Source organism: Cervus elaphus, chromosome 1 (assembly GCF_910594005.1).
Source record: "Cervus elaphus chromosome 1, mCerEla1.1, whole genome shotgun sequence".
Classification (NCBI taxonomy): domain Eukaryota; kingdom Metazoa; phylum Chordata; class Mammalia; order Artiodactyla; family Cervidae; genus Cervus; species Cervus elaphus.
In genome coordinates this window covers 12,354,334-12,375,150 of record NC_057815.1, presented here as the reverse complement: position 1 = coordinate 12,375,150, position 20,817 = coordinate 12,354,334, and the positions used below count along the sequence as shown (strand labels likewise).

Genomic DNA, 20,817 nt, shown 5'->3' with positions numbered 1-20,817 from the left:
CTTTCACTGCTGGGGTCAGGATTTAAAATAAACAAACAAATGAAAACTAATGAAGACTTAAATAAATGAAGGAATATGCCAGGTTCATGTACTAAAAGACTAAAAAGTCCATGAGCCTGGTATATTTTTTAAAAGATCACTAGTAAAAACCAGAGACCATGTGTGTAAGAAATAAGAAAAATTCACTGTTGATCTCAAGGCCAGGGAAAGAACTCAAATAAAGAAAAACAGGTAGAGGATAGAGGATGAGGAAAAGAAGGCATCAGAGAGAGGAAACCAAGACAGACCAATACAGAAAAGAAAAACACGGAGGGACAGAAAGCAGTATAGTGGCACAAAATGACTTTCACATACAGAGACAAGTCCTCTGCAAAGGCGAAACGCAAAGAGTGGAATGCAGGAGAGCAGACAGAGGCAGGAGAGGAGCAGAGGGCTGGGAGCTGGAGAAAACCCAGGGCAAGCAGACATCTACCCACTACCCTCTTCCTGAAAAAACACAGGAGACTGGAATTTTTTTTAAATGGCTAAACATCACCAGAACTTAGTGATGAAAAAATGTCTTATTATCTATTAAAATTTTTGAAGGCTTCGGAACACTTGAAAACTGCTTTGCTTCTCCTTCACAGGAAAGAACTTTTACTTCCTGCTGCACCATGGGGTGCCAGGACTTTCTCAATTACAAAAGTCACAACCATGACTTCCTTAGCTCTCTACCCTGTGTGTTTTTTTTAGACAAATAATATTTGGGGGCTTCCCAGGTGGCTCAGTGGAAAAGAATTCACCTACCAATGCAGGAGATGTGGATTCAATCCCTAGGTTGGAAAGATTCCCTGGAGGAGGAAATGGCAACCCACTCCAGTATTCTTGCCTGAGAAATCCCAGGGACAGAGGAGCCTGGTGGGCCACAGTCCATGGGGTTACAAAGAGTTGCACACGACTTAGTGACTCAACAACAATATTTAGCGTTTCTTAAGTAATTACTCTAGGCCACATACTTCTGAATGCGTTCCATGGATCAGCTGATTTGATCATCCTGACAAGCCTATTAAATAGGCAGTACCATTATCACCATCATCATGTCCAAGGAGGAAACACAAATACAGAGAGGTTACCTGTTCAATATCACACAGCTAACCTTTCTTTAATTAAAATGAAAAATATTCTACTCAGAGCGTCCTGCTGAATTTAGCCAATTAAAGCTTGAGTAAATAGGGGTAAGAGCAACACAAGATGGGAAACAACATCAAAAGCTTACCAAAGGAATGTGCTGTGAAATCTAACTGCATTTAAATTAAAAAGCAGGACCAGAATTTCAGAAGTCATTTAGACTATCTGCAAAGATGAGGATAACTTGCTAGAAACACACTTGTGTTCATTTACGTTCCTAAAAATTGCACGATGTTTTGTACTTATAAAAGCTAATATATGCTTATTTTAAGAAATACTGAAAAGCACAAAGAGGAAGAAAAAATCCTATCTAAAATATTCAGTGATAAGAGCATGGTGCATCCTTTCAGTTTGATTTCTAAGTTCAACAAAAATGATGTTAGTTATATAGGAATTCTACTTTGTATCTGCTTTTTACCATAGATGCTAAAATATAAACACCTTACCATCTTTTAACAAACTTCAACTCTTTCTAAAACGGCTACATGCTAAGCTGTTGGGGACACATTAACATTCACTAAACATGCTTATTATTGGACAATCAAGTCTTTGCTGTTTCCATTTTAATCACAAATTTCCAGAGATGACAGTTTAAATACTTTGTTAAAATTAAGAGACACTGCTGAAGACTTACAATCAGAATGGCCTTTATAAACCCTAATCAGAAGACTGTTCAATTGAATCTAATGGCCTGACCTGATAAAAAAGGTAACAAAAGAACCTACCTCATACTTGGTCCTCTCAAACATCTGTGCTTATCTGCTGGGCTATTTGATATCAAGCAGCAACTGCCTGCCCTTATGAAACAGGTATTCTCTTTCAATTTCACCTTAACAATTATTTAGCCTAGACTTCTTCCCCATGGGTCGTAAGGGGCTAACTGTTCTTGATTTCCATGGATATAGATGAATAACAGTGCTCTACTGTGGGATGCTAGCAAAAGGTCCTCAGGTCATATTGGCATAAGAAAGCAGCATACCAAGCTCCAAAAACTCTCCGAGTGAGATGAAAACTTTGCATATTAATCCTCTTTTATGTCCAAGCTAAAGCCATCTATATACTTTGACCACCTAGACCGTAAGAAGAGCAGGACCCTGAAAGGACATCTATACTTATGCTTGACTTACCAAAGGCACTGAAAAGCTGGTAAAGGTCGCTGGTTTTCCATTCTTTGGGGAATGTCACATGGAGGACGTGATCACGTTTAGGCTGCACTACAAAACAAATTTTTGATGAAAGGTTGATGGCTGAAAAGCGGACAGCTGACCAGTGGTTCGTCAATGAAACTGAGGCCAAGCTAACTTGGAGAATGATTATGAGAGCCTTGCAATTACCAAATGAGCCCTAACGTTCATGTGTATCCAACTTAAAAAAAGAAATGCACTGTCCAAACTGAATGGATGTGCTTGAACAGATGCGGTCCTGTCACAATCTTGATTTCTAATCCCACACCCACCACGTGACTGCGACACAGAGCAAGAGACCTAACTACTCAAGCCACTCGTGGTTACAGACTGGGGACGACGAGACTCAGCTCACAGAACTGCTGCGAGGACGACAGGTTTGAGCATTAAAACTAGGACGATGTCCTCAAACTTCTACTGCAGTGATTATTATCACCGTGTATAAAGCGTAATTCCTCTGTTTCTATATGCCTATGGCATATATTAAGGCAATTTACCAAGGCTACAAAAACAGCAATGGAAAAGAACAATCGGAAGAAGCAACAACTACCTCTCAAACAGCCTGGTTGTCTGAGGTCTTCAAAAAGAAAAAAAAAAAACCTAACCACAAAACTTAAATATATACATACTCAAATAACTGGAAAACAGAAAATGTACTGTTATTGACACAGCTAGTACATCTTGAAATCTATTACATATACAATTTTTTTTACAGAAAATCATGAACTCAGAGTGCTGAGTGAAAATGAAGTAATGATGAGAAGATATATATTTTTTTAAATTCAACTCATGTATAAACTGGAAAATGTAAGTAAAGAGATGGGTTAATCAAGGCCCAAGGGTAACATTAACTTAAGCGTACTATTCATATCAACCACAAAATCACTGGCTATTTTTAAGTGAATAAAGCTCTTTCTTCAGTAATTCTGTTCCTGTTCTCCTTTCCAGACCACACACTTAAATGTGCAGATGCAATGAGAAAATAAAAAATTCACTTACAGTCTGGTCCTTCCAAGTTTAGATAGGGGATATCCATGACTCTCATAAGAAATAACCTACCAAAAGAAAAGGAAAATGGATAATGGACTAACTTCTATTTAAAAAAAAAAAAAAAAACCAGCTGATATAAACATCTAGAAAATTCTTTTGTAGAAGCTCCTTAATTACATTACCTTATTTCTAAAATCATTTTGAAGAGTCTTAAGATCCACTTCACATTTTTCTCTAGAGCTAAATATTAGTCAGACATGACTGAGCACACTTCTTGAGTCTGAAATATTTATTACAAATAGAAAACAAAAACTGGTATCCCCAACACCTACAACAGTTCCTGGAGCTGTTCCTGGAGTAGTTCAGGAGCTACTCAATAAATATTAGCTAGATGAATAAAATTAGTCATCAAAGAGTCAAAACAAAGTCCTCTGCTGAGCTGCCCTGTTAGTCCAGAGAAACTGAGAGAAAACAAGTCCTACAGTGTACTGACCATCTTAACCCCCGTGAACAACTGTCCCCACAAATTGTAAAGGTAATCCCTATGGACTGGTGTTTTGTGAGCTAGGAATGTGTCACCAATGTCTTTCTTTTCTTCTTTTTTTAAAGTGAAATGCCATCATTGGATGAGTACTGATCTTACTGGGTGAACTGTCATTACTCCCATTTAAAACATATTAAAAGCATGAAGCAAAATAATCCTTGGTAAAAACAAACAAAAAACCTAACACACTGATAGAAACCATAGCAGTCATTTATGTATACTTTTAAAATGGATACAAAGGCACTTTTTAAAAGAGTGCTTCTAAATTACAGCTCTCCATAATGCCATTCAATTTGCTTTTATTTGCACGATTGTGGGCAAAATATCAGGCATTCTGTTGTCTGTAAGATGATTTTAATGAGTTTTATTTAGATAACGGCATATTGTGCATTTCTGGTAGGGACTGCATTATACAGCAAATTAAAAAGGCAATCCAAGTGCCCAACAAGCAATTAGTTTGGCTTCACTGACCTGCAATTAAGGCACATTATTACCAGGCATTCAAAAGCCAGGCAGGGCATGATCCAGTTTACAAATGGAACCATCAGCATGAATACCACTGTTCTGTGAACGCCAGAAAAAAAAAAGTCCTGGTACTCTGCGGTTTGAGGACTTGTTGCCTAGCCTACAATTTAATAAACCAAATCCTATGGCTAAGAAACCAAATTTATTTTTAGTTCACTAATTTAGGCTCAAGTGTACTATTCTGGATCTGGTAGCTGGTTCACCCAGTTTAATCGATACCGCCTGCAACGCCAGAAAACAATGAGACATATAAAAGCATAGATTCCCCTCGAAAGTGGTTGTTATTACTACTGACAACCAGAACCTGATGAGTTAGTCCTGAGTTAGAAGGATCAATAATTTTATGGTTCACGTAATTCTCAATTCTCCATTTAGTAAATTGAGAGATGGCTCCCAACTCTAAACCAAAAATACAAAAAAAAAAAACCAAAACAATTTTCAGTAAAAGTTGAAGAAACATATCAACCACTATAAAAATAAATTGTGTACCCAAATTTCAACAGAAGAATAAAAACTGAATCAACAAGATGTTCACTGCTATACCTTCAAAGGCACCAGTAATCAAAATCAACCTCCAGATTCAACAACCTATGTGCGTGGGTAAATTACAGTTCATCATTCCAACAGAATTAATTTCAAGATAACTTTCAAAAAATTCAAAACATCAGTAACTTGTAGGGCAATTTTTAATTTAAAAAAAGCACAAAATTTTATACTATTGTGACAGCTTTGTAAAACACTGGTATCATTAAACCAAAAATAAAAAATACTCCCCACTCCCTGCTCTGAAAAAAAGCAGCCAATGGTTCTGGGAAACTGAGTTTTGTTTTTCAAAAATCCTTTTATGATTATTTTTTAAACTTAAAACAGAGGCTACCAGAACTGCGAGCCCCAGGGGTAATAACTAGAGATTTCCTTAGAGAAAGTTCAACTGAAAACACCAGTAGAATCAATCCGTATATCCTGTGCACTACCCCACCTGCTGTGGGGAGACAAATATAAAGAAAAATCACAAGTTTGAGTGTTCAGCTGCTTTATTTCTTTTAAAAATACTGTTTTCCTCTTAAGGTCATGTGGCCTCAACAAGTTTAGAAAATCTAATGTATAAATACAAACAAGGGTGACATTTAAAAAGCAGATTTCCCCAATTCTCTCACCATGTAAATATATATTTTCTTAATTTTAAAGATACATTTTGTCAAGCATTACACTGGCTGTTTGTCCTTTAATATTTCATCTCGATTATAAGTATCATTTCTGTTCAAACTCAGTAAAAATTTATTCTCAGCAGAAACACTCAAAAGATTTTTCTTAAGTTAGTTAATCCTACACTACCTTGTTTGCTTACTCAATACTTTAACTAAATAGAAACCCCTTCCAAATGAATTATATTAATAGCCCTTCTCACTCATCCCTCCAGCTTCATGTTTGGGCTTTACAGAGAAGCAAATCACCCCAAACCCTGGAAGAACACGCAAACCAATCTGTGTATGACTTGGCTGACTGCACCCCATGCAACTGGGAAACCAATTCTAAAACTGGAGCTGAGCATCTGTGGAACAGAACCAAAGTCAACTCGCCGAGGGCCTCCCTCTCCTTTTAGGCCAGACAGTTTGCAGGCCACTGCTCTGGAAGCATCCCCGCCTGCCCTTTTGAGGGAAAATTAAAACATTTCATTGCATGCATGCCTCATACTGACTGGCTGTCAGATGGCCTACACTGACACCCTGGGATGATCTGATAAAATACCTCATGTGTGGCTCATCTGACCGAACAGTTTTCATTTTAACGTAAGAGAAATGCACTAGGCGAGCAGAAATACTGACAAGCACATGAAAGGATGCTCCTTCCCTGTGAACTGCATTGAAGAACAGTCTCTCCCAGAAGGCCTTTCATCTGCAGATATTGGAAACACACTCGGACCATTGCTTGCAGGAAATGTTATTTTTATTTCAGTGAAGATTCAGGGTGGCTATAATTTGGTAGAGACACACAAGACTGTGTGGGGCCCTGGCCACGTTCCTGCAAGCTTCCTGATGAAACACTATTTTTGCACTTATTCTCTGAAGGACTGACAATGATTCTGTCAAAGACTAAAATTAAAGTTCCCATCTGATACAAGGGCCAATCGTACACTGGGATTCTATCCCAGTACACTACATGACTCATGTTCACATTCTAGATGCTATAAAATAAATTCTACCCTTTGGGGCATCTGTCAGTTTTTTAATGTTCTGTGATGACACTGGCGATGTTGTTTAGCGCGGCTTTCAAACATCCCAACAGATCCAAGGGTGGAGCACAGTACACTCCGGGGTCATTCACTCAGCAGACTGGATGACTTCAGCTCAGCCTCTTAATCGGCTCCACAGAACAGGCTGTGGACAATGTCTTTATGTCCAAAACAGCCACCCGGCTCTGCTGCCCATATGCTGCATGGCACTCATGGAAAGTCATCTGCTGACATTCTTTTCTGACCATGGCAGTGTGACACTGATCCAGACTATGTTAGAAGGCTTGTAGTCACAGGAGAATTTCATTTCAGACATAAAGCTTCTTAGGAGCCTAGAAGCTTGAGCACTTATCAAAATGTGTTTCCCCAGATAGGCATCTTGATAGAAATGCAAATTCCTGGGCCCCACCCACTTAAGCCCCACTGACTCAGAACCTGGGAACTGAAAATCACTGGGTTCACAGAAAAAAAGTATGTTCAAGACTGTGTTAATTTCCACGAATGATGATTCACTGATCAGCTGGGTAATAATGACTTGTCTCAACTTCTCCAAAAAGGTATTAGTCTCAATGATTTGTTTGCAGTAAATCATTTTGACTTAAGAGAAACACAAAACTATTAAAACAAACACCAAGGACTACCTCAACATCCAGGCAGCAATAACAAGGCTTCCACCATTCCCTGAAACCAGGAGGTCAACTGTGGCAAACAACTAGGTTCTCTGCAAGATGTCAACTGGGGGAAACAATTGCTGACCACTGTTTCCCTCATTTTGAAGAAGAATGTAAAAAAAGATGGCGTAAACTACTCTCTTGGCAATTCACTGGCAAAAGTCCAACCCTTTCTGTAACTTGGCAACAAAGCAGCCCCTCCGCATCACAAGCTTTAGTCAATAATACGGCCTCCAAGGCTGGCACACACACACACACACACTGAATCTCCAAACTTGTCAAAATTCTCCGACCTTACCAACACGCTTCAGACCCCAATTCTGGCAAGCATGAGACACAATGAGCAGCTCAAAAGAGGTACACTAAGATCAGAGGGTATTCTTTGATGACACAAGAGCGTGTCTTGGACTGTGGCTGATCTGAATCATTTGCAGTTGTCCAATGTGAAAAAGGATGGCAAAACAGTGCTGGTATTAACCTGTTTTATGCAGCTGTGCTCAAGAAAACAAGAAGGGCAAAGGTAACATTCAAAAATGCAGACAGGAAGTCCTGAAGGTGATTCAGGAATATTTTGCACCGAGGCTCAAACCTCTGGGAACCAAAGAGATCATTACAGTTCGTTAAAATTCCGCATGACCGAGTCTACGTGTAAAGCCAGTAATTCTATTCAGAAATGAAAGGAAACAGTTCATTTAGCTCCTGCAGCAGCATGGTTTCCACTGCTGCTAAGTGATGGCAGAAAAAGACTGTGGATCAGTGACTTGTACTCAGGGCCACTTAAAGAAGCAATCGGCAGGACTTCCCTGGTAGTCTAGTGTCTAAGACTCTGCACTCCCGGTGCAGGGGGCCCTGGGTTCAATACCTGGTCAGGGAACTAGATCCCACATGCTGCGAGTCATGATCCCACAGGAGTTCGAATGCCGCAACTAAGGATCCCGAATGCCGCAACGAAGACCCGGCACAGCCAAATAAATAAATTTAAAAGAAGAGAAGAAAGAAAAGAGACAACTGGCAAGAAACCAGTAATACCTGTGCACCTGACAGAAGGCCCGACACACAGGTCAGGTTATAAGAGGACCAGGATGTCCCACCTGACAAACCACTGAAGACCAGCAATGCGATGCTGCTGACCACCGGTTTTAACGTCTTTGGAAAAATCCTTTATTGAATTTTTTTAAGTTACCAAATCATAAACCAGTACAATCTCAATTAGCAAATGAAATAGAGATAGAAAATTAGCAGGAAACACACCAAATGACAGCTTTTTTTTTTTTTTTCGTTTTGGCTGGTAGAATTACAAGTGGGTAATTTGTGTTTCAATCAGGATAAAAATATACTATTTTTTAAAAGGACAAGGTTCCTGACTAAAATAAGTGTTTGTTACGGCGCACTCAGCCTCCTCTGATCCTCTGGCGTCTAGAGGACAGGCACCGAGTCCTATCACACAGGGAATGAGGAAGCAGCTTTTTCCTACTCCGGCGGCTTACCCTTGGCCAGCATGGGAGTAGAGACAGATTCAGACCCAAAGTTTCCCCATTACCAGTCTTACACTAAGGGCCTCACCATCTCTTTGCCAGGTACCCCCTCACGTGCGTGTGAGCTAAGTCGCTTCAGTCGTGTCCAACTGTGCAACCTCGCTGGGCTCCTCTGTCCGTGGAATTCTCCAGGCGAGAATATTGGAGCGACTTGCCATTTCTTCCTCCGGGGGATCTTCTTGACCCAGAGATTGAACCCACGTCTCTTACATCTCCTGCACTGGCAGGCAGGCGGGTTCTTTACCACTGATGTCACCTGGGAAGCCCATACCCCCTTCACATCGGCTTTTAACCTGAGCTCTTCCCACAGCCTCATGTGAAACTGAGCCTACAGTCCCCGCAGGAGCCTCTAAGGGACAAATGAGGACTCGCGTCCTCAACCACCTCTAGTGCAAGAACTCGGGATGTAAGATCTCAGATATAGGCTTTTGTTGGCTTTTTTGGCAATGCTCTAAGGGCTGATTAAATTATAGCTTCGTGCAACGGGGCAGAGTCCAGATATAAGAAATGAGGCTGCTCTCTGAGAAGAGCTTTGGGTGGACTGAGGAAAGCAACCAGGATGAAGGAGCAGAGAAGAGAGCCATGCTGCTACAGGTCAGAGGACAACCTTCCCACGTCTGCAGCGCAGAACCAGCTGCTCCCAGGCCTCCGGCCTCACGGTCACACCTGCCCCCCACACACCAAGATCACCATCAGGGAAACCCTGTGAATCGGCCCATCCTAGGGGTGAGTGAGATAATGGTGTCTGAATACAGGACCTTTATTTCCTGTAAGGTCAGATCTGTACACACACACACAGGCCTGGATGATCTAGGATTTCTGATGTCACAGCCTGTCTTCATAAGAGAGGACAGTGTTTACTCTGGTTCTGCCTGAGCAAAAGGAAAACCCTCCAGGCCCCAAACTTTTCATTCTTCCACCTAGAAACTCAGTATTTCATTTAATGAGTAAACATGCGCATTTCTTCAAGACTACATATCTCTTCCTAAAAAGCTCTACCTCAAAGAACAGATTTCCAAGCAAAACTGTACTCCTCTTATGCCACTACAGACCGGAATACGGAGATGCTGAGTACAATCTCATCTCAACACGATTTGAGTGGTGAATTAATTTGCACCTAACTCCAAGTCCCAAGCCTTCCAGAGGAAAATTGAAACCTTTAACGACTGCCAGCTCTACTGTTCTTGCAAATGGTCTCGGTATTTCCTTCAGGGCACAGCAGTAAAAAGCACTTCATGAGAACCGTGTATGCAAAGGCTCATCATTATACATATTTATGCGCCATAAAAAACTAATTTTATCATCCAGGATAGGAAGCATGCAGACATCTCTCACAAAATAAGCTCACTTATTTTGCTCACTAAAGCTCTTGTGTAAAATAAGAGGGCAACCACTGGGTAGAGGAGAGTCCTTGTGGCACCAGTTATTTTCATTTCACTCAGGGTGGGGGGAAGAGGGGTGCACGTGCAATTTCCAATCTAGTCACTTGATATCTTGACAAATAGAGAGTTACCCAACATTTGTCCCAAAGCCAACTCATGTCCCTTCTCAGAGATGTAATGCAAGAAACAAGTGTGTGTGGGGGGGGAGGGGGGACAGTGCGGGGAAGAAAGGCAAAAGGAAAGAAAGTCAGCAGCATGTTTAAACAGTCTCCATCAAATGAACCATATCAAATTACATCAAATAAAAGTGTTAAACTAAACATTGTACAAAGGCAACGTCTGCTGGACCTATAAAACAGCAGATTGCAAAATGTCAGAGGAAACTGGTCGCACTCGATCCGGTGGTCCAAGTCAACATCTTTTAGAATCACTGCCCAAACCAAACATGCAGAGAAAGAAATCTTTCAGCGATACTAGCATTGTCTCTTAAGAAAATGTCCTACTAACTGTTGAGCTGTCTCTTTTAGAGAATGATGCTTTGGAGGAAGAATCCTATCCCCAGCTGAGGACAGACCTGGGTTGTCCCTGACTCAACTGTTTCTGGGGCCCGCGGCAGATGGCCTCAGCTTGCAAATGGGGGACCTTATTACCTACCTCCTCAGGGATGCTGTCAGAAATTATAGTCGCTGTGGGTGAAACACTCTGAACCATGGAAGATGTTCAGTGGAGAAGATATTTGGCAGCTAGTCTAAACTCCTTCGTGGCTCAACCAGTAAGGAGTCTGCTTACAATGCAGGAGACCTGGGTTTGATCCCTGGGTTGGGAAGATCCCCTGGAGAAGGAAATGGCAACCCACTCCAGTATTCTTGCCTGAAAAATCCCATGGATAGAAGAGTCTGGCGGGCTACAGTTCATGGGGTTGCAAAGAGTCGGACAGGACTAAGCAACTTCACCTCTCTTCACTTCTTTTCTTGCAAATTTCTTAGGGTAAATTGCTAACCTCTGACTCATATAAATTAACTGTGAAACAGACTTGGAAATAACCATGACCTATCTGCTTACAGCCAGGGCCAAGGCAAGGCAAGGACTACCTAAGAACACGGGCTTTACTACCAACATGCCTATAAACAGGCCTCCAGAAAGCGAGGTCCACAGCCTAACTCCCAAAGCCTCTGAATGCTGCCTTATTTGAAAAAAGGATCTTAGCAGATGGAACTAGAAATTAGGTTAAGGACCTTACATGAGGACATATCTTAAACTATCCAAGTGAACCCTAAATACCATCACAACTGTCCTTACAAAAGAAAGAGGGAGACAGGATACACACAGAGGGGGAGGCAGAGACTGGAGTGACATGGTGACTAGCCAGGGAGTGTCAGCATCCCCAGGCGCTAGAGAGGCAAGGAACAGATCCTTCCCAGAGCCTGTGGGAGAAGCACAGCCACACCTATACCTTAACTTCAAACTTCTGGCCTCCAGAACTGTGAAAGAATAAATGTCTGTTGTTTCAGGTCACCTACCACGCTTGTGGAGATTCAAATAGGAATCACAGGAAACTAAAATGATATCCTGCTAAGAAGGAGGCAAGCTGCTTAAACATATATCCAGGGACTGATTTTTTCTAACCTCTACAAATTGTAATGATAAACAAGTTATTAAGCTAGAGAGACACATACTTTAAAGCAACCAGAGCCAATACAAGGGCAGAAGGGGCCCACGGGGCTAGCACGCCGAGCAGAGGTGTGTGGCGTGGGTTTCCCTTAAGGTGTCTCTAGAAAGTGGCCTTATGATAAAGCCACAGAAGCAGCTTGCCTGATCAATCTTGGGAAAATAAGGTTGCACGGCAGAAATTAGGTAAGGCAGTATCAGTCTGAGGCAAGCACCCCTTGCTGGGAGAACTCAACGACTAGTTTGCAAACAAGCACTAGTTTCCAGCCTTAAGAAGCCCCACGCTCAAGGCAGGCTCACCTTGTCCTTCACCTTCATGAGAATCAGGGCGTCACTTTCAGGGCAATCAAACCAAGCCAATGCTTGGAGATTATTTCCATCCTACTGATTTGGGAAACCCAAGGTACTGTTTCAATAGATTAAGATCTCACTGAAGCAATGAGTTGCTCAAGAAGAAACAGCTCACAAAAGGACAAATGCATCGACAGAAAAGCAGGTGAGAGGTTTACCTGGGGCTGAGGGGAGCAGGGGGATGGGGAATTACTGCCTAATGACCACAGAGTTTGTTTGGGGTGAGGAAAAAGTTCTGGAAACAGATAGTGGTGGCAACTGTGCAACACTGTGGATGTACTTACTGCCACTGAATTGTACGCTTAAAAATCGTTAAAATGGCAACTTGTATGTTACATATAGTTTACCATAATTTTTTTTAAAAAATGCATAATGTCACATACCCCAAACCACTGAATTGTACACTTTAAATGGGTGAATTGCATGGCGTGCAAATTTATATCCCAATAAAGCTGTTAAAAAAAAAAAAAAAAAGAAACCACTTTCAAAGGGTCACTTAGTAAATGCTACTTCTTTACTTTCCTCTCCCAATAAAAACCTACAACTAGAAATGCTGCCCAGCCCAGACTGAGATTTAACCATATGCCTCAAAGGGGGAAATAAAAAGCAAAAAGACATACATGCAAATCTTCCTGAGCACCACTGAGTTACAAGCATGCTTTATCCCGCTATCCCTCTTTTTTCTGATCAAGGCTCATAACTGAATACAAAGCCCACCTTATAAGAGGCCTACAGTACTAAAGATATGATTATATGGTATTTTCTTTAAAAATGAAAAGCTCTCCATTTGTTCCCAGCATTTGGTCAACAGAAGTCTTCAAAGTATAAATGTCCCCAAAGCAGTGACAAGCTGACTGAGGCCTATGACATGTCAGGCACTGTGCATTTTATACACATTCTCCCGTGGCACTCTGACAGCAACCCTATCCAATGGGCACCATCGTTCTCAACTACAGATGAGGAAGCTGAGGCACACAGAGGGTAACTTGCTCAAGGGGGTCCAGGTATAAGGAGCAGGGCTGGGATTCAAATCCAGGTACCTGATCCCACAGACCACAGCTGCTCTCTACTACACAGGACCCTGAAGTGAGGCAGTTCTACTGGAGAAATTAACCAAATGATTTTAACACATGAAACGCATATGGAAACCCATTATGCTGAGCACTGTGACAGTCACAGGTAGGCCTTCCCAACAGCACAAACTGTATTGCACCTCTCACTTATGTTGTAAAGCTGGAAAGCTCTTGAGGGAAATTACTCTAACACTTAAAACAATGGACTCATGGGCTTCACTGGTGACTCTGTGGTAAAGAATCCACCTGCCAATGCAGGAGATAAGGGTTTCATCCCTGATCTGGGAAGATCCACGTGCCGCGGAGCAACTAAACCCATGCAACGCAACTACTGAGCCCACAAGTCACAGTTACTAAGCCCAAGCACCCTAGAGCCCATGCTCCGCAATAAGAGAAGCCACTGCAATGAGAAGCCCGAGCACTGCAACCAGAGTAGCCCCCACACACCCCAACTAGAGAAAGCCAGAGCAGGAACGAAGACCCAGCACTGCCAAAAATAGACAAATTAAATTATTAAAAAAAAAAAGAACCACAATGGACTTGATACCCAACATTACCAGGATCTCAATGAAGACATATTGGCTCCCTCACCCAGGATGCTAAAACCCAACAGCAATTGCTGGGAGGCTTCCCAGATGGCACATTAATAAAGAATCCACCTGCCAATGTAGATGTAAGAGACACGGGTTTGACCTCTGAGTCAGGAAGATCCACTGCAGGAGGAACTGGCAGCCTCCTCCGGTATTCTTGCCTGAAAACCCACAGGCAGAGGAGCCTGGCGGGCTACAGTCAGCGGCGTGACAGAGTCAGACACTCAGGCTGAGTGCCTGAGCACGCGCGCAGGGCAGACCGGCCTCGCCCTCCTGTTGCTCCAGCGCCTCTCACTCCTCTGTATGAGAAGAGGCCGGCAGGACCGCAGAGGGTAAGGTGAGAGCCGCCCTGCAGGGGCCAAGTACTGCTCTCATGAAAGACAAGCAGGATCTGCACTTCCGGACACGTGGGTCACCAGTGAACGACATGGTTCAACGTGAAGGGTGGCTGCTGGTAACTGAGACAATAAGCGTGGTTCCGTCCAGCACCAGTGAAAGGAGGTTTCGCACGGATCTGAAGTATTTTGTTTTTCTACAACCCTTCAGTTTAAAAAATCTCTCTGATATTAAAGGTGAAGCACAGGCATATTAGCAGAAAGAACTTACTGCCCGCACATGACTGCTCTCCATGGAGGAAAAGGGAGAAGACATCAGTGTGCTTTATCTCAGGTGCCGTAATCATTCCTCCTACTCGCCACTTATCATTGTGTTGTGTAGCTATACAACCTTCCATAAATTGCTGGATTCATCTGCATAACAAAACTTTCTAAAATGCTTCAAATCAAAGCAATCTTGCTTCTATTATGTACCAATCTGACAGACTTCATTGTCCTCTGATTTTTCCTAAGCAAACACTAAAAGGTGAGTACAGGGAAAGTGGATGCCTCACATTTGCTCCAGTTTTAAATCAGCACTTCAATCCATTTTCTTCTCTATCATGAAACTTAAAACAAAAACACATGCTGCTACCATTATCTACTGTTTTGAATTTCCCAGCATGTCAAATTCTCTTGTACTTCAGGAAAGGAAAATAATAGACCCTGGCCACCTACTAAGTCTGAGGAACTATCAAAGTCCTTTAGCATCTCATGTGACTTCTATAACTTACATGGGAGGGGGGTAGTTCCAGTCCTGTTTTTACAGAGGAGGAAATGAATTGTCTTATCTTCAGCTTAGATGGAACACATGGCCCTGTCATCCTAGGAAGACTCCCGTTGAAATTCAGAATGCTGTGGGACTTCCCTGGTGGTCCAGTGGTTAAGAATCTGCCTTTTGAAGCAGGCGGTGTGAGTTCGATCCCTGGTCCAGGGCTAAGATCCCACATGCCTCATCACCAAGAAGCCAGAACATAAACAACAGAAGCAATACTGTAACAAATTCAAGAGACTTCTAAAAGAAAATTAAAAAAAAATCAGAACACTTGTGCCAAGCATGACGCAGCTGTCCTTTACAGTAGAGTGCAGGCACCTCTTCCTTTTTAATCCCACTACTTAGAGACTGGCCAAAATAAGATACATGTTCATTTCCTTCCTCCTTCTAAGAACTGAGAAAAATCGAAAATAACCTTTCCCCAAAACCCTTCATAAAAGGTTATCTATTAATACAAGAGCGCTCAAGGTGTCTTGCAGAAACAGATGGCTGTTAATAAAACATAACACTGAAGTCTGATTATGTGCTTTCTGTCGTGCAATAAAAAGTATAAGCAGAAAGTATTTTTAGCTCCTTCCGGGCCTAAAAGGATTTGACCAAAGGATCTTCTCTAAGTCTGGTTTTCTATGCATTGATGAAAACTGACCAAGGTCATAAAAGAAGGTAAACCATTTCCTGAGCAGAGAGCCTGCAACATAGAGGAAGAGCACGCTGCACACAGCCTGTCATTAGCAGTGGTCTCATCCCGATTTCCATCGTTCAGCAATCTTAGGACTTTCATTCTGAGTCCAAAAAAGAAGGGAGAAACACACAAGGAGCCCAGGAAAGGAAAGAGACAAATGGTACCCTGCAAAGTCCTGCCGGGACATTTCCCTGGACAAATCGGGCTTAGAAAGTGCCCTGTACTACACTCCATCTCTGCAATCTGCTCAAGCACCAACTGTCTTGGGATCTTCTCAATAGCTGACTCGGTAAAGCTTCCCCAAAAGGCACACCGAACACAGTCAGATGCTAATTTAAAATAATGCAGAAATAGGCTGGGTTTATCTCCACTCAAGGTCTACTTTTTAAACATAAACCTTGTGAGAGCAAAGCAAAATATTATTTACACGTGTAAGTCATCTCATGTCCACCCAAATTCTTATTAGGGATATGTGTGTTTGGTTAAGCTTACATTGAGAAAAGCCAGGTGCCAAAAAGAAGGCTGAGCGCCAAAGAATTGATGCTTTCAAACTGCAGTGCTGGAGAAGACTCTTGAGAGTCCCTTGGATAGCAAGGAGATCAAACCAGTCATCCCTAAAGAAATCAACCCTGAATACTCACTGGAAGGACTGAAACTAAAGCTGAAGCTCCAATACTTTGGCCACTTAATGCAAAGAGCCGACTCATTGGAAAAGACTGATGCTAGGAAAGACTGAAGACAGGAGGAAGAGTGTGACAGAGGATGAGATGGTTGGATGGCATCACTGATTCAGTGGACATGAGTCTGAGTAAACCCTGGGAGGTAACGACAGGAAAGCGAGGCATGCTGTGCTCCATGGGGTTGCAAACAGTCCAACACGACTTAGTGACTGAATAACAACAAAAACAAATAAACCCTCAGAAAGATTTAGATTCTTCTAAAATCAACTGCTTGAGATAACACTGATAGCAATTGTTGCACAGCTTTTTACAAGAGCAATTTTGAAGAAAAGTAACAAAATCAAGGTTTAATATCATAAATGAAACCTGCCTTTAAGTAAGAATGAGGTCAATATTGGTTTCCTAGGTGGTGCAGTGGTAAAGAATGTACATGCTGATGCAGGAGATGCGTGTTTGATCCCTGGGTCGGGAAGAACCACTGGAGGAGAAAATGGAATCCCACTCTAGTATTCTTGCCTGGGAAATCTTATGGCCAGAGAAGCCTGGTGGGCTACAGTCGAAGGGGTCACAGAGAGTTGGACACGTCTGAGCAACTGAACATGCGTCCACTCACAACATCAAAAGCAACTGCTTTTCCCACTTTCTTAACAGGTTCAGAATGGGTGGCTATACTTAACCAAGCTAGTCCAATATAGAATAAAAATAGTCCTTATTTTGCACTTTAAATCCTGCTAGGATCTTTTTCCCTTCAAAGATAAAGAAACAATTCTTCCTTCACAGATAGGGAAAAATAGAGAAAAAAATCAAATTGGGCAAGAATTTTCAGTGCAATATCACAGGAAGATTCCTAAATCTCAACTATTTTTGGTATGCATCTAGGTTTTAGCAAAAAAATAATCTGAATGGACACCAGTTCCATTTTAAAGTTAAGTTATGTGTTTACTGCCCAGTTCTTCTGAGTAATATCTTTGCCCATAATTAGCAATACTAAATTGATCTAGAAATATATAAAGTCTTATTTAAACTTTTAAAGGGCTTCCCTTGTGGCTCAGCTGGTAAAGAATCCTCCTGCAATGCAGGAGACCTGGGTTCGATCCTTGGGTTGGGAAGATCCCCTGGAGAAGGGAACATCTACCCACTACAGTATTCTGGTCTGGAGAATTCCATGGACTTTACAGTCCACGAGGTTGCAAAGAGTCAGACATGACTAAGCAACTTTCACTTCACTTAAACTTATAAACCAAAGCCTACTTTGACTGCTCTTCATTTTGGCCACACAGATAACTGATAAACAAGAGACATCCTCTATCTACCCCCATTTGCAACCATCACCTGACTTTATTAGGAGCTGATTTTAGTGCAGAAGCAGGATTGTTGTTTTAAATATTTAAATGGAAGTAAACATCTCCCCAGTTGCAAAATACTGCTGAATGACAAACTTAACATCACATGCATAAAAATGCCAGAAAGGCCACAATCCAAATGTATTTAGTGTCACTCACAGGTTCCACGGTTGATGCCATAAGCGGGCCTAAGATTTACAAAGATAAACACTGCCCCCAATTTAGAGTTAAGGGGTTAGAAAATCCCACTGTGAACTGGATAGATAGCAAGAACTTAACTGGTGGCAGAACTACTTTTCCATGCAGAAAAATTCAACTTAATTTTCAATATATACTACATTGTTACCCAATCCTCTTTGAAAGACTTTTTTTGAAGTGAAAGATGTTTTTGAAAAATCAAACACATCTACCTCTGAACTTCCACAGAAAAGAACAAAGATTTAAAAAGGAAGAAGCCACAGGATGACAGAATTCACTAACTCAGACTACAAAAATTCCAAACCTGTAGGAATCCAGATGTTTGGAATTAACTTCTGACTCTGCAGCATGGCACCTATGAACAAGCACTGTGATACCAGAATTTATAAACTCCGGAGGAGACGGCATTCTTACTTGGGAAAGCACTAATAGACATGTAAAATGCCGCACACAATATAAGGAAATGACGTCACCAAGCCGACCCTGAAATGGCTCTCTCAGAAATGGTGAGTGATGTGGGCTGCCCACTTCTGTCTGGCTCACCTAAGCCTCCCAGAACCAGCCCTGCGGAGAGAGCCGGGGTAGAGACGAAGGCCTGGGGCCCTGGCACAAAGCCAGGCTGTGGCCAGCTTGATGATCACATTCACAACTTTAGTCTCAACTGTGCCAAGAAAGCGCCAGCCTCGCTTTGAAGTGACAATCTAGAGATTCTTTGGAAATGCTCTGAAAGCAGACGTTTCCCTACAATCACACTGACTTCCTCCGACGGTGAAGGTGCAACTTCACCGGATCCATTCAGATGAGGGTTTGGGATGCAATGACCATCAAAACTGCTCCACAGGTTATCTCAGAAGTCATTTGTGTAACCAACATCTTCACAGAAAGGACGTTATTTAGTTAGGTAATAATGTAAGCATGAAGAATAATCTCACTTGTAAAGCCTGTTGGGGTTAGATAGGTCTGACTGTGTACACAGACACATACACAGAGTCTCCCTCGTGGGACATTTAAACTCTGAAGCCGTCAGTCCTTTGTCTTGGAAGAGATGTGCTACCTTTCATAATGTTTTCTAATTTTTTTTAGCCAATATATTGAATACATTCTTTTTGAAAAGGTCAACTTCTATTTTTCAAAAAACATCTGAGTCACCAGAGATGAGGAATATCTTATCTAAAAATGCCCAAGAGCTCCCAGTCACCCCTCACCAACATCCCAGATACTGGGCTTTTCCACCAAGAGAGGAGGCTGGGGCCCTGGGACTCTGATTACTTACTTGTTAAAAAAAGGTTCGATGAGTTTTGATCTGGCAGATACATGACTCTTTGGAGGACCAAGAAAAGAACCTAATGAAGAAAAGAAACAGAGTATCACAAACAGTCAAGGAGACAAAGCCTGAAAAAAATATCTTGAAAAGAAAAAGGAAAAAAATATCTTGAAATCAACAGTACGGTTCCGCAAGGGTAAAATAAGTGCTCATGTGGACCGAGTACCACAACCCCAGGTAAGCATTTGATGGTTCCTCCTGTGCACTCCCCAACCCCCACCCAGCCCCCTCCCCCTCCTCCCTCAAAACCCTCCCACTTTCTATTGGTTGAGTGGATCCCAGGGAAAGGGTAGACAGGGAAGATTCCCCTCCGGACCATGGTGTGTTGACAGAGGCAGGTACAGCGTGTGCCTAGGTAGTTGGCCATGGAGATGAAACACAGTCCTGTAATATAAGCATCATAGCCGGCCTCGTGGAGCTGCTCAGAAGCCGTGTCGTAACTCGGAAAGCCTTCTGCACTTTCTAAAGAGAAAAAAGAAAACACAGTCTTCCCAAGGTCATCACAAATCATGAAGACTGGTAAGCATGCTGCCCTGCCAAACCCAGATGTCTGTGCGGCAGAAACACCCTAAATAAGCAGAAAGAAAGCTATCTCCTTCTTAATTCTCTCCACACAAGACCTTGAGATAACAGAGTCACTGAAAATGAGGGCTTTGGTCTGGACTAGAGAAGTGTCTTGGTTACATTATCAAAGACTCAGCCCCAGGCCTCCCAACTGCATGCTGTTGGATGCTATTTACAACCATGCATAACTCACTCTTGTGACCATGACTCCTCCTCTGATTGGGACGCAAGGGGTATTTCAGAGCAGTTGTCCCCAATCTTTTTGGCACCAGGGACCAGTTTTGTGAAAGACAAATTTTCCATGGGGGTGAAGGTGGTTTGGGGATGATTCAGGCATGTTACATTTATTGTGCACTTGATTTCTATTATTATTAAATCAGCACCACCCCAGGTCATCAGGCATTAGATCCTGGAGGTTGGGGACCTCAGAGCAATGGCTAAGAGCATGGCCCCCAGCGTCCACCGTCTGAGTTTGAATCTCTGCTCTATCACTTAGCTGCTGTGTGATCTTGGGACACGTTGCCCCCTCCGGGCCTCTACCATGGTAGAAGGGCAATGACAATCAGAGCCCCCTTGTGAGGCTTTTGTGAGGATCAAATGAGCTCACTTAAGTAAAGCTCTCATGCCACGTTTGGTACATGGTAAACACTCTGTAATTGTTATCTGACAATACTCCAGCTCACCCTCCCCAAAAGCCAAAGATTCCCATCAAGGTTGGCAGTTCAAGTCAATAGTGTCCTTCACTATGTCTCCGAGCTCACAGATACAAAGATGGAAAGCACAACCAAGTCCAAAAACAGATCAGAATTTGCTGTAATGCTGCCCTTGCAAACACGGCACATCTTCATGGGAGAGACAGTTTTATGACATGCCTCTCTGGTCACAATGATATTCACAGATGCTGAGAGAATGAGGTTTGCTGAACCTGCTTTAGACTAAACTCTTCTTACTGGAATATTATGTA

At 42.3% G+C, this 20,817-nt stretch overlaps 1 protein-coding gene across 5 annotated transcripts in view; it reads right to left on the bottom strand.

Moving 5' to 3' along the window:
• The window catches only part of LOC122683791 (poly(A)-specific ribonuclease PARN-like), a 1,255,676-nt gene that overhangs the window by 1,230,289 nt on the left and 4,570 nt on the right, over positions 1-20,817 (bottom strand). For 4 of the 5 annotated variants that reach the window (XM_043887750.1, XM_043887825.1, XM_043887669.1 and 1 more), the window contains exons 5-8: positions 19,641-19,751; positions 19,239-19,308; positions 3,351-3,406; positions 2,295-2,381 (exon numbers count right to left, since the gene is read on the bottom strand). In XM_043887750.1, the coding sequence (XP_043743685.1) occupies positions 2,295-2,381; positions 3,351-3,406; positions 19,239-19,308; positions 19,641-19,751 (324 nt within the window). Of the gene's footprint in view, positions 1-2,294; positions 2,382-3,350; positions 3,407-19,238; positions 19,309-19,640; positions 19,752-20,817 lie in introns of those variants that run through there. The other variant, XM_043887964.1, reaches the window with a different exon arrangement.